Source organism: Gopherus flavomarginatus, chromosome 2, assembly GCF_025201925.1.
Source record: "Gopherus flavomarginatus isolate rGopFla2 chromosome 2, rGopFla2.mat.asm, whole genome shotgun sequence".
In the NCBI taxonomy this organism is placed as follows: Eukaryota; Metazoa; Chordata; order Testudines; family Testudinidae; genus Gopherus; species Gopherus flavomarginatus.
The window spans coordinates 52,371,125-52,386,020 of record NC_066618.1 but is presented as its reverse complement, the minus strand read 5'-3'; the positions used below and the strand labels follow the sequence as shown (position 1 = coordinate 52,386,020).

Below are 14,896 nucleotides of genomic sequence, written 5' to 3'. Positions count from 1 at the left end.
GTATCCTTGCTGGAGTCAGAGAATTGTTCACATTTGCCGACTGTCTGTGGTTATGAAATAAACAGTTATGATCATCACTTAATCATAATTATACTGAAGTTACATCTCTTCTGAGCCAAGAACCTCAAGCTAGTAACATTTTACAAGCTTAGCACATAATGCTATATAAACTTGACATGAGGAGCAAATTTATTTTTCCCTGTCAACAAAATCCACAAAGATGTTGACACAACGTGGCATGTGTCCATGATGCTAAGAGTTTCGTACTGCCAGGTCTGTACAAAGTCTTTAAAAAAAAGGTGTAATCATCTTCTCCCAGGACTTAAAAAATAAGCAGTGTCTGAACTCAAAAAATGCTCACTAGTATCTTTGCTTCCAATATTATATTATCATTTTAAAAATACAGATAGATAGCACTGCTAGCACAGCACTTCATAATTTAACACAAAGTTCCTTCCTTGCCCCAAATATCTTAACAGGATAAATAAAACAAGATATAGGAGAAGGGATTGCTAGAAGAGGTGGGTTTGAAGGAGGGAAGACACAAGAAGGCACTTAGCTAAGAGAACAGGAAGCCTGTTCCAGGTGTTGGTACAAGGCAAAAGCTTATTGGATGAAAGGATTGGGAAGGCTATAAGGAAAGGAGAAGACTGAAGAAGAAAATGAGAGCAAATGGGCGGGTGTAGCTGTGTAGGGTGTTGTAGGTGAAGATGAGGCACCTGTCTGAATTAGGAAAAGATAGATGGTGGAGGTATCATCAGGAGGGAGATGTGATTGGAGTTGGTGACTAGCAGCATTTTGGATAGCCTGGAGGAAAGAGAGTGAGAGGTGAGAAGGAAGAGGTTACAGTAATTATTTGGGGGAGAATTCAGGAGTGGACAGAATTTTAGTAGTGGGGACAGTGAGGAAAAGGCAAAGTTTGGAGAGATTAATGTCATGGTCCAGTATGTTGAGTGTGCTGAAGAAAGTGGAGAAAATTCACCATTTCCCCCTCCAGATAGTGGATGCTAGACACAGCTCTGAAATAGGAGATGTGGGGTTGCTGTCTCAATTTTTGGGAAGGAACATAGAGCTCAGATCGTACTGCTCAGCAGAGAACCTGCCTCAGTTGTAGGCAGCTGGAAGGGAGCCTGCAGCACCAAGCTAATACAATTTGAGGCAATCCGGACAACACCCCACTTCTCATGTTGTCCTTGGAGAGAGTGAAAAAAACAACCAGAAAAATTAATTGAGGGCTGTGTAAAATGACTTCTAGTAAGAGTCTTATAGAGCTCAATCTGGTTAACCTATCAATAAGATTGAGAAGTGACTGGTTTACAGTGTAGAAATACTGGCAGAGGGAGAAAATATCAGCTATTAAAGGGCTTTTTAATCTAGCAAGGAAAGTGTATCAAGAGCCAATGGTTGGAAGCCAGACAAATGCACGTCGGAAATAAGGCAGTGAAGTTGATTAACTAGTGGAACAAACTACCAAGGGAAGTGGTAGATTCTCCACTGATTGGCATTTTAAAAAATAACAAGCAAACTGGATGCCTTTCTGGAAAGTATGCTTTACTCAGACACAAGTTATTGGCTCAATACCGAGGTAACTGGGTGAAATTTAATGGCCAGTGTTATACAGAAGGTCAGACTAGATGATCTAATGGTTCTTTCTGGCCTTAGACTGCAAGAATCTTTCCAACACACTGCTTTCACCTAGGGACTCTATTGCTAGAGAGGTTTCACAGACCCCAAATACCACGGCAGGACAGAGTGGACACTGGGATGAAGAACTATGAACAGCTGATAATCAGTGGGAAAAATCACTGACAGATTTTAAGCCCAAGTGGTGGTCGCATTTTCAAGGACATTTCTGTAATGAAAACAAAGCTAGAAATGTACTAATTAAATGAAAGCTGAGATAGTCTTGCTCTTTATAAATTTACCAGTAGTGAGTAGTAGGGGTGGGAAGGGAATGTCTCTTTAGGCTTCATGGACCCCAAAGACTCATGTCATCACAAGTCCATTCATCTCATCTCCTTTAATATATTTACCTATTGTGCACTGTGAGGTATTTCAGGCACGCTTTGGAGGGAGGGGTTCTATTCAAGAATACCAGAGTTGTGTACTACTAATAAAAATAAAACAAGCAGAGCTACAAGTACTTGTGTGGAGTTCTTCAAGATTGTGGTTCTTCTATCCACATTTTAGTAAGAGCCTAATTGAAAGGCCATTGAAGTCTATGGGCGTCTTTCCATTGACTTGAGTGGGCTTTGAATCAGGCACTAAGTGACCAAAAAAAAAAGAAAAATTCTGTGGGGCAAATCCTCAGCTGGTACAAATGGTCATAGCTCATTTAAAGTGAATGAAGTTATAACAATTTAAACTAGTGTAAAATCTGCCCTAATAGGCTTAATCTGCCTTTGATTTTTAGGCAGAACTCAAAAGTGGTGTTTCCTGGATTTCAGAAGTCTATTACATATAAACACTTGATCTTTTTAGTAAAGTGTTTTTAAAAATAGACAAATACACAAATAAAGTATATAGTAACTTCTGTTTCACTTTGTGTAGTATCCTAAAACTACAATACTATTTTAAAAGATGAATAAGAACTATTAATGTCATTAATTTAAAAAAAATTGTGTATTTTAAAACTTAACCCAACACAAACATATTATTGTTTCTCTACTAGTTGTTCTACTTTGCTGTCCAGGTGGATAGGGTTTTTAAAGACCTACTTACTAATGTATTTCAAAAACAGAGCTCTTTCACCCACCCTTAAAAACATTTCAAGTTGTTCTGTTCCATTTTGGTAAATTACACTATAATTATAAAAATACATGTTTTAGATTCGGAGTCATGTACCCGTACAAAGAGATCAAGTTCCTTTATATATTGCTTCCTAACAATACGGGGCTTTTCATTTTAATTTTAATGTATCATTTATGTAGTGCCAAAGGACAACATGGCTTTTACTTCTGTCGGTAAAGCTCTAGAAAGGATGATCAGTTTTCAAATGAAAATATAATTTAAAACCCTTTTGTTCTGTAGCACCTTGTGTACTGTAGAAGAGAGCAAGAGATTGATGGAACAAAACCAAGAAGCTTTCTTTTGTTTCTGGTACTATCATGGTCCTCAGAAACTGCATTATACTATCTTTCATGTGCTATGCGCTAGTTCAGGACTACTCGTTCTCATGTCAGAATGTAGTGTCCGCTTGAAATTTAATCCACACATCCCTTCCTGGCATGGTGCACACACACACTTTCTTATGTTTTTGACTTCTCTGTTACCATTCAGATGGGGGAAGAAGATGTTATGACCTTTCCCATGAAAACTAGTGCACGCAATGTGCAAAAAAACTGGATGTTAAGTAGATTTAGGGCCCCAGTCCTGCCTGCATTCAAGTTGGGGTGAGTTTTACAATAGTAAATTCCTTATTAAGATATACCTTATACATTACTAAAAAACTACTAGCTACCATAATGCATACTCAGTAACACTGCTGTAGTTTGAAGTTACTCAGGATTTATATTACACAGGTAGTTATTAAGAGAGTTATGTCTAGAGTGTTTTCAGTTTGATGTAGGCCCAATCCTTCAAATGCTTACACATGTACTTAAATTACTAATCCTTGGGGCAGAACTTTAATTTAGTAATGTTTGGTTCCTAGGACATTGGGACCCAACCTGGTTGAGGCCTTCAGTAACTACTATAATATAAATGTTAAATAATGTTAGTAGTAATAACGAGCATTAATGTTGAAATTCAATGGGAAAAGTCACATATTAAAATTAAAAATGTGGATTACTGTCATAGGCTATTGTTTTTATGCATGAATTAGAATTAAGTTTCACAGTCACAGTCACAGTATAAGCATAGTTAGATATATATCGAAATCATGGGAATTTTATTTATGAACAGAGTTGGCCATCAGCTCAAAAAATTCTTGATCTCAATTATGTTAAGAGAAATACAGCACTCAGGCGACCAGGGAGAGAAACTTTTCCCAATCGTTTGTTCACGAGTAGTTTAAGATTTCAGACCGGTTGTCTGACAGGAAAATGTGATTGTTCCAGTTTCCAAGGTCTCATCTGGTTCTCAGGTAAATCAAACTGAAATGTTGTTGCTGCTATGATGATTTAAATTAAATAGCACTTCTTTACTTTCTGCTCATTCCGTTATGGATTGTGTGACATTGTTTCTCAGTTTTCTATAATTTATTGTATCTCTGACACCTTTGCTTTATCTGGTAGTTTTAGTTTTATTACCCTTTAATACAAATTAAAATGCTACAACCTCCCGTGAGAACTTGGATTGATTGAGTAGGGAAATGTTATACTTCAAATACAAATAAAAAAATCTAATATTTAAGACCTATGGTAATAAAAGTATAAAGTAGTGCATTCCAAATCCCTATTTTATAGGTTTCAGTGCAAGACTGTTAGCAGTAATGCGTACATTCACTGTAGTAATATATCTGAATGTCGGGAATAGAAAATGATTTTGTGTTCAGTGGGGTTTGGCACTTTATTAACTAAAAGACAAGCAGTCAGAAGCTTTACAGATGGTGTTGATGACATTGCAGGATTTGCTTGTATAGCAACCAGTTCTAATCTATGCTATGAAACTAAGCAACTACTGAGCACTACATGCTGGGTACCTGCCTCTTTCACTGGGAAATGTTCAAGGCATATTTGGATTAGTGTAATTCACTTACGTAGTCAATAGAATCCTTTGACCCCTATCAGAACTCTTAAAAATCTCATCAGAGCCACAATCTTCAATATATTCATGTGCTGAACTTTCAAGACGTGAGCAAAGTTAAACGTGTGTAAGAGTTTGCAGGATCAGGGCCATGATGAAATGCTGTCATCAAAGTCATGGTGTAGAGAGTAATCGCAGGGAAGGGAGACGATTAAGGTGAATTACATGAACCCTTTATTTGAGAAGAGAACACACGGTTCTGTCAATGCCTAATGAATTATGAGGTATTAAGTAAATCGGGGTTCTCAAACTTCATTGCACTGAGACCCCCTTCTGACAACAAAAATTGCCACATGACCACAGGAGGAGTGGCCAAAGCCTGAACCCATCCAAGCCCCACTGCCACGGGCGGGAGGTGGGCCCAAAACCGAAGTCCAAGACCTGCTGCCCTGGGTAGGGAGCCGGTAGCCCGAGCCCCACCGCCCAGGGCTGAAGCTGAAGCCTGAGCCCCACCGCCCAGGGCTGAAGCCCTTGGGCTTCAGTCCCATGCAGTGGGGCTCAGGCTTTGGCCTTGGGCCAGCCTGGCACCAGCCCTGGCGACCCCATTGAAACAGGGTCATGACCCACTTTGGGGTCCCGACACACAGCTTGAGAACTGCTGAAGTAGGTTATGATTAAGTGTTCGTTTTATTATTAATTCCTAAAGCCACAAATATTCTTAAAATATGTTTGATGTAATTTGGATTATAAACACATGTATAAACATACAAAAATAAGCAAAGACTCAAGCTGATGTACTAGGCTGCATTCTCTCCTGAGTTCCTGTACTGCTGTTGCAGAAAAAGAAGTCCCATTACTGACCAAACCTCTGGTAACTCAAAATACTAAATGAAATCAACTATTTAATAATTCTCAGTGATGTCTTGTCTTCCTTGTATGGCAGGAAAAGAGTATGGCATTTGGTAACACAGCAGTACATTAAGTATTTTAATAATCAGTATTGATGCACAAAACATATGGTCTTGAATTACACATTGGGTCAAGTGGATGTAGTATTAGTCATCTTTGTTTTCTCTTTTGGAAACTAAAAGATTTATAATCATAGATTCAGTTAGGATATAGGTATATAGTTTTGACATGTAGTATGTTACAAAGAATCTTTAGAGGAAGTATCCTGAGACAGGCTCCTAGGTTACAGAGAACATACAATGGTTTAATCATATACCACTAAAAGGAAAAAAACATATTTTCTGTGGTAATTTTCTAACCTTTCCTTCAGTTGGAAAGTATTATTTTTAATAAATTGGAAACCTCACATACATCCTAATTCCAGTCTGTTATATAAAACCCTTGTGCAGATTTACAATTCTGGAAATTAATAATTACGCATGCTGTCAGCAGGAATTATTCCTGTGGTCTGCTTTGTGTGAGACAGAATATTAAGAAATGAACATTCTTTGCACACTTGGGATATCACTGTGCAAGGTCATAGTGGCATTCGTTGTTTTCTTGCAAAACACAGCATCACAGCATATGGACTAGAGACCAGATTCTGATCTCAGTTGCACCAGTGTAAATCCAGAGTAACACCATACTCTTGTAACCCCATTGATGTCAATGGAACTGCTCTGGATATACAACAGTGTAACCGAAACCAGAATTTCGTCCTAAATCCCCAGTATATTTCCCAGAACCCCAGCACCTTTCCTATTCAAGTACCTTTCATATAGCATTTATTAGTAGCAGAAGCTATAGATAATCTATGTTTAGACTTCCTTCTTTCATGCACTTATAACTTCTTCCAAAATTCTTCTTTTAAGGTTGCATTTTTAAGTGCTTGGTCTCAGTTGCTCTCTCTGTATGTCTGTGGTGGGGGAGGGGAGATGGGAGAGTGAATTTTGAACAAAATGTACTCATTTGTATTAAGTTATGTGATGACGGGGAAATTTATTTTTGTTATAATTAAGATTTTTTTAAAAGAAATTTTTGCACACACATAGGCTTCAGTAGCCAAACCTTAAAACTGGCCTTTTGAAGTAGCTTATCTTCACTGTTCTCGAGTTTCTAAACTAACTCGGAATAAAATAATATACATTGGAACAAGCAGTGTGAAGTTTCCTCCAAATACAGGGCTGCAGTACCATTTTTGTAATGTGGAGTACGTTAATACATAATATCAATATTCACTATGTGGGTTTCATTGTTTTAAAATTAATTTATTTCATTTTTTTTTGCTTGCCATTTCACTGTGGAGTTCTTTTGTTGGATAAACTTTTTGCTTTGTAATTATGGTGGTATACAGGGAAATCAACAGAGAGGTATGTGTGTGCGATATTTCTCCATTTCCTTAAAAGAAATTTGAGGAATTACATACAAAGATTTCCATTGATGTAATACTAAGGCAGACTTGCAGAACTGTCATGAAAATGAAACTCTGGTCAAAGGCGCCGTGAGCTGAAATTTGAGTGCACCTGTGCACCAAGTCATAATACCGCTCACTCAAATTTGGCCCAACTGCTCCCCTGTCAAGACAGATAGGTGGCCAGGCCAAATTTGAGTGGTGGTGTGGCCCCGTGTGCCTGCTTCTCCCCATCCTTCTCCCCCTCCCACCTTTGCAGTTCTTCCAGTAGCCATGGGCACTAGCCACCCCCAGACCCTTGGCACCAGGAACCCTCAGTCTCCAGGAGGGTACAAGGTTTGATCCAGACTTTAGCACTTCCTGGGGGAGCAGAGTTACAGGAGGGTGGAGTCTGGGGCTCCTAGAACTACCTGGTCCCTGCTGGATATGGTGCTCTTCAGCCTGATCACCTCTGTGGGTGAGTGTTCAGGGCTGGGTATGAGGTGGAGAGAGTTTAGAGTTGTGTGCAGGCAATGTAGGGGAAAGAGCAGGGTGTGGGCCGGGGATAGCTTGGTGCTGGATGCAGGGCTGGTGTGGGGCAGCGGGAAGGGACTGTAGAGCTGGATGCAGGGTGGAGATCATGAGTCTGAGTGTAGAGGCCGTGGGGAAGGGGAAGAAGAGTATGTGGGATGGAGAGCTTAGGGCTGGGTGCGGGGCAGAGGAAGGAAAACTCTGGGCTCCCTCCCTTAGGGAAAATTCTGGTTGTGCCCCAACCCTATTCACAAAACATCCAGCTCAGCCTTTTACTCTGTTAGCTGCTGCTACTGCTAAGAGAACCAATAGTTTACTGGCCTTCAAAACAAAAATTACTTGTTTAACAGGCAAAATTGTGTGCTAATTCTGGAGAGTGGGTATGCAAAGGTTAATGTGAGCAGAAAACACAGTCCTGTGAAATTCTATATGCCTGTTTACCTACAATAAGAAGGTTCTGGTGTTTTTATCAAAAGTATAAAACGAACCTACCTACCTATTATAAAGAAAGATTTGAATAGAGAACTTTTGTAATAGAATTAAACTGTTAAATTGTAATGTTTACCATAGTCAGATATGAGCAACAGTAGCCAGATGATGACTGTATAGTTTCATTCACATTGATCATAAAGAGCTTTATGCGTATTACAGCACATTTTTGACTGTGTCTGAAAGAGATGCATACATATATAACTATATATGGTTAACTGCTAGGCACGCAATAAATACTCTTGTTATAATACATAATGAAGTGCATTCAGTTCCAAATAAGTTGATCATCCTTAAAGCTTTTGAACGTGTGTTCCTACAAACTGTTATTAAAAACAAGGACACTGTATATTGAACACATAAATAATAAATATTTAACATGCATTTTATGTAGTGTGTGTGTCAATATTAAAACATAACATCTTCAGTGAATGAATGTAATTACTTATAATAACTAAAAAGGACAAGAGAAAAATAAGACCATATGCTATCATGAAGCAATCTGCTTAATTCTCATTTCACTGGGAGTTTTGTGCAACATTCGTTAGCACGATAGGGGCCTTATACAGGTTTTTAACTAGTCCTGTTTTGTTTAACTAATTTTCTGAAAAGATTACATTCGTTTGCTGCACTGTTTTTCGGGTTTGTTTTTTTTTATAAGCTGCTAGGCTAGGTAGATAGAAGCAGAAAAAGTTTAAATAAGTAAAAACCAGCTGCTCCAAACTCCCTCATCTCCTGTTTGTGATAAATGACTCTTTGTATTTGAAGGTTCAGGCACAAGTACGTCACGCAAAACTAAATTTTGACAAATTGAAGACTGATGTGTGTCAGAAAGTGGATCTTCTTGGAGCAAGTAGATGTAACCTCCTGTCTCATGTTTTAACAACATATCAGGTATTCAAAGAACACTTTGACCTCAAAGGAAAGATTCCATGTAAGCTGTAAAACATGTTTTTCATATTACGGTAATGTGACAATATGCTGATAAGTATAAGAATAGCTAAATAGCTTGGGGGAATGAAAGTTAGCACTAAATATTGATTATTAAACTGACATGATATTGAAATATTACTTTCTTTATAGACAACGCTGCTTCATTTTTGGGAAAAAACCTCACACACCATGGCAGCTATCCACGAAAGTTTCAAAGGTTATCAGCCATATGAATTCACTATGTTAAAGGTAAGGAACATACAGGTGTATTCTTTTATGTATCCATTGATCAAGTGATTTGGAAATAAATGAGAGAAAAGCAGTACACATTTATTAGTTCCATGTTGATCTCTAGGGGATTTGTCATGGATTGCCAACGAGTGGTCATGGTGTGTAGTTTATCAAGTATCCTGGCATTTCCTTTTGATAAATGCATATTGGCCAGCATATGGTTCCATATCAACAAACCATCCCTATTCCAGATGTCATTTAAGCACTTGTTTAAAGTTTAAGCACATGCTCAAGCATTATCTCAAATAGTGTGGTGCCCTAAGTGCTGAATCAGGGTAAAAAAGAATAGCAGGCAAGCAGGACAAACTCTAGGTTTTACATTGTCCTCCACAATCCCACTAATTTTATGGCCACCATTTTGCTTTTTGCACTTGTTTTTATAAACAGCTCTTTAAAAATATTCTCTCATATTAAAAAGAACGCCTGCATCTTAGTACCCACAAGGTGATTTTGGATGCTCAAGCTCTTTTTTTTTTTTTTTCTTCTCCTTTGCTTTGTTACAAATTCTGTGGTGGAATTTCAGGAGTGCAGTAGAACCTCTGAATCTACCACACTTGGAACATAGAGCTGGACTCCATTCTCAATGCTTATGTTCATGATCTCTTCTGCCCCACTGTAAAAATCACTGATCACTGCAATTTGAGGATTCACTAAAGAAATAGAATTTTTTTTGAAAAATCTGTCAACTGTTCAGTTAAAATTAGAGAAGCCTCTTGCCCGGAAGGCATGTAACTACCTGATCCCATTTGCACCAAATAAATAGGGATGGGGAGAAGATGGAAGTATTTCCATCCCAGGAGGGATTTGGGAAAGCGATAGGAAGCTGCAACAAGCAGGAAAGTCAAGAATGAATGACTCATGACAGTATGATATTGATTGAGATAACCTAGTTTTAAAACAATTCCAGGTCAGATCCTCGTGTGTGTGTGCACTCGCGCGCGCGCGTGTGTGTGTCTTAAACGCAGAATAACCAGTTGGTCCACATTTCACTAGTCAGTCCTTGCAGCTGCATTATAGGCCCCAAAGTGCGGAGAGACTTCAGGTTAGGGCTTTATGGAGAGTTACCTCACAACTCCAAAGAGCCTATAGGGATTTATGGTTGCCAGTCCTCCAGGATTGTCCTGGAGTCGCCAGGAATTAAAGTTTAAACTTTAATTAAAATGGTCGTGTGATGAAACCTCCAGGAATACGTCCAACCAAAATTGGCAACCCTAGGTCTGCTGGTGCAACAGTTCAAAAATCTGATTTGCTAACCTCCACTGACCAAAGAACAGCAAAAATAAATCAACGGCCCATTTCTGAGCCTGATTAAATCATCATAAAGCTGCCATAATACTTGCTTAACTAGCCGGAGAAGGAATCCATGAGTCCTCAGATACCATAAAGCTACCATAGTGGCTCCATCCCACCTCTTTCAGCCCCCAGTGCAGAAGACTGGGATCATGGCCGGGACAGTCCTGTGTGATAAAACAGTAGGCAGCTAGGCATATATAGTAGCCTTGAGGCTGCTACAAGTTGTGCACAGGATCAAGTTGATCCCCAGTTAGTCCCAGGATCGGGCAGGGCATAAAGCCATCATTGTTTCCCCTCACTCAGCTGCCTCAAGTGAAGCTCAGTCACATCCCAGATTTGGGGGCAAAGTCTCTGACTTGGATCCCCTATTCGGTAGCATGATTGCTAGAGTACTGTGCCTGACCATGCTAAGCCAAAAGTAGTTTACTAACTTTCTTTTCTTATGCTTTGAAGCAAACAAATATATTTGTTGTTGAATACTGTGATTTTTTTTCTGTTGATATTATAGTATTTGCTCTTCTAACATAGTCTAAGAAAGTGAGATTCCTCTGCATGTATTATAAGTAACTAGCCAGATATTGTTCAAATCTCAGTATATGGGACACATTTTAGATGTTCTGCTGAGAGAGAACTTCGGCAACCAACATGCTTATTTCCATTCATAAAAGATCCCTGTGGTGAAGGATGGTAGATAGGCAATGCTATTCTGATTTTACTCTTCTTCTGTGATATATTTGATTATAATTAAAATTGGATTTGGACTCAGTGGCTCAAAGAAGTGTGATCTAGAGTGTGTGTGTGTGTGTGAGATAAACAGATAGTCAAGGGTTAATAGAACAGGAGTACTTCATGTCTTTTTTGCCTGTAAAGGGTTAACAAGTTCAGTGAGCCTGGCTGTCACCTGACCAGAGGACCAGTCAGGGGACAGGATACTTTCAGATCTTGAGGGAGGGAAGTCTGTGTGTGTGCTATTAGTTTTTGGTGGTGGTTCTCTCTGGGTTCTGAGAGTGACCAGATGTGCAACCAGGTTTTCTCTAATCTCTTTGATACAGTCTCTTATATGTCCAGAATAGTGAGTACTAGGTAGATAAGGCGAGTTAGGCTTATGTTTGTTTTCTTTATTTGCAAATGTGTATTTGGCTGGAAGGAGTTCAAATTTGTATTTTGCTGAAAGGATTTTAATTTGTACTTAGGCTGGGAGGGTATTCCCAGTGTCTATAGCTGAAAGACCCCGTGACATATTCCATCTTAAATTTACAAAGATAATTTTTACTGTTTTTCTCTCTTTAATTAAAAGCTTTTCTTGTTTAAGAACCTGATTGTTTTTTTATTCTGGTGAGACCCCAGGGGACTGGGTCTGGATCTACCAGGGAACTGGTGGGGAGAAAGGAGGGAAGAGGGAGAGAGAGGCTAATTTCTCCCTGTGTCAGGATTACTTTCTCTTTCAGGGAGAGTCTGGGAGGGGGAGAGAGAAGGAGGGGGAAAGGTGGATTTTCCTCTCTGTTTTAAAATTCAAGGAGTTTGAATCACAGTGATCTTCCAGGGTAACCCAGGGAGGGGAAGCCTGGGAGAGGCAACGGCGAGGGAAAGGGTTTACTTTCCTTGTGTTAAGATCCAGAGGGACTGGGTCTTGGGGATCCCTGGGCAAGGTTTTGGGGGGACCAGAGTTCTAATTTGTAGAACTGGCCTCCCATGTTGAGAAAATATGGCTCCTTGTTTTTTGCTATGACATTTTACCAGGCTGAGAACATCATGCTGATTGCTGTTCTGGGATTTTCAGCCTAGAGCTACATGAAGGGTTAGTGGAAATGTTTAAGAAAATATCTAAATATTTGGGATAGAAGATTAGGCTAGTTGTCTTTTAATATCAGCAATTTCTTTCTTTTGGTAGCTATTACAATGACTACTTTCCATGGTACACCAAAGTTTTTATTTTAAAAAAAAAATTAATATGTTATGGTTTCTTACTTTAAACAATCTGTTACTAAACTAATTTTACAATTGTGAATAATAAATAGATTTTAATTTAAATCTGTAGTCATCATATTTCATTTATTCATTTCAAGTACATGAATATTACTGAATAGTAACAACCTAGCTTTTTTTAGAAAGCTGAGTTAATAGATGATAGATTCAAATCCCCATAATTTCAATAGATGGCTTCATGTTATGGCTATAAAGGACTTATCTTTCATACAAAGAATATTTCTAATATTTCAGTTTTTTCCTGTGTGCCTATATATCTTTCATTTGCATGTGTAATTTAAATTTTATATTATGTTACAAATATACATACTGTGTATATTACTGTTTCACAACAAAATATTGTGTGCACTCACGTGTGGGTTGTGACACAGTTAAGACTACTATATGGCCAGATTAAGCACAAGTACTATAGGCCCTAATGGCTATGTATATGGCTAAGTCCTCAGCTCCTGGGGTCATATGATTACATCAGAATCCAGGGGTTTTTTTTGTTTTGTTTTAAGTTTTTTGCCTTCGTGGCTGTGAAGATAGGCTTGAAAATATGAACTGAGTGTAACCAGTGTACCAGTATCTGCCTGAGTCTGCAGAAAGCCTGAGTCAGTAGCTCTGAGATGAGTGAACTGCCTGTGCATCTTGATGGGGTGTTAACCTCAAGACCCACTGTTCTTGATGGCCATCACCCCAGAAGAGAACTGTGTATAGCAGAAGCTGCTAATGGATAAAATTTTATCTGCTAAAGAAATGCAACTTCTCTGAGAAGATGTATCCATCAGCAGCTGCACATAAAAACTTCTCTGTCAGCAACAATACATGAAACTTTTTCCATTGTAAAATTAAATCTGACAGATTAGTGTAGCTGCAGATGGAGAGACTGTGTATGTGAAACAGAAATTTTATCCAATGAAGACTGCTTCTGTCAGCTATTCATTTGGTGCATAAATTTTGGAATAATGATAAACAGCTAAAAATGACCATAAATCCTGTTGTTGTGTTTTTAAATCTACACATTGCACCAGATCTACTCAAGATTAATCTCTGTGCCAAATTTTGTGTAGAAATACAATAATCCTTTAAAAAAAACGCAAATTGATACTAACACATTTAAACTACAGTTATATTTTGTGAAATTAAACTGAACAAGTGCTAATTAGAAAATTCAAAAGGAATAAAAACTAACAGTGTGTGCAATTTTGAGTTTAAAAATCCACTGACATGTAGAAAGAACTAGGAATTTATATCCTGTAAACCAGTTTCCAAATACACACTGTGAAATTATGATCAAGAACCTCCATAATTTAAAATATATATAGAGAATCACTGTAATTCTTAAGTCTGGCGCTTGTTACTATGCCATCAAGTCACTTTTCTCATTTTGAAGCCCTGTCCTGAAATACGCATGTTGCTTAGCTTTAATCACACAAGTTGTCCCATAGACTTCACTGGGACTACTTGCATAAGTTAAATTAAGCATAAATATTTGTAGGATCAGGACCTTACTTTAGGACATTATTTGAAAACAAACATTGTTTTCATAAATGTCATATTTTAGTTAAATATAGACTATCATTGAAAAATTAGCAATATTACTGTACAGTGGAAATTACTACTTGTTTAGACGTTTTAATTAATATATTAATGAGTATTCATGTATTAGGCTTACTTCAGCAAAAAGCCTCTGAAATGCCTGTTATGATTGTTTCTGGAAAGAAAACATTGTCTTTGGAGATGCTTGCCAAGCTCTCTTAATGAAAAGCAACCCATTTGTTTTCTTTGCTTCAGGGTGTATTCTGAGAGTAGTGTAACTGTGCTATTGCAGCTGTATTTCCTAACTCTTAGTTTTATGTTTGATGAAAGATGATTATTAATGTTTAAAGATTCCATGCATCCTGATGTGGAGAGATCTGTTTGCTACAGTACTATTCAAGGGAATGGGCTGATTGAGCGTGTAGAATGTTAAGGTTGCACTAACCTGAACAATTTTACTCTATAACAAATGAATCAGAATACGCATTAGTTGCTTCTTTTCATGAATGAAGCTCATTTCTGTATCCTTTAATTGTTTATTTCTTGCCATAGTTACTTTAATATTTCATTAATTCCTGTTTGTGTTTTTGGTAATATAATTCCTAACTTCCTGAATTGCTCACAGGGGTCTGAAAGTAGTGTGGGTCCTGAACTGGGGAAACAAAAGACCTGGATTCCAAGCTCTGTGTATCAGCTTGTCTATTTGTAAAGTGGGGATGATGCTACTGACTGACTACTTAGAGCTCTCTGAGGTCTCTGGCTGTAAAAGCACCGCATAGGGATTATTATATTCGGCTGTCTTTTTCTTATGTAAGTCATCCCTCC

At 38.2% G+C, this 14,896-nt stretch overlaps 1 protein-coding gene across 3 annotated transcripts in view; it reads left to right on the top strand.

Moving 5' to 3' along the window:
- ICA1 (islet cell autoantigen 1) overlaps positions 1 to 14,896 on the top strand; it is a 100,391-nt gene that overhangs the window by 59,962 nt on the left and 25,533 nt on the right. For all 3 annotated transcript variants that reach the window (XM_050938645.1, XM_050938646.1, XM_050938644.1), the window contains exons 7-8: positions 8,813 to 8,938; positions 9,128 to 9,226. In XM_050938645.1, the coding sequence (XP_050794602.1) occupies positions 8,813 to 8,938; positions 9,128 to 9,226 (225 nt within the window). The remainder of the gene's footprint in view (positions 1 to 8,812; positions 8,939 to 9,127; positions 9,227 to 14,896) is intronic.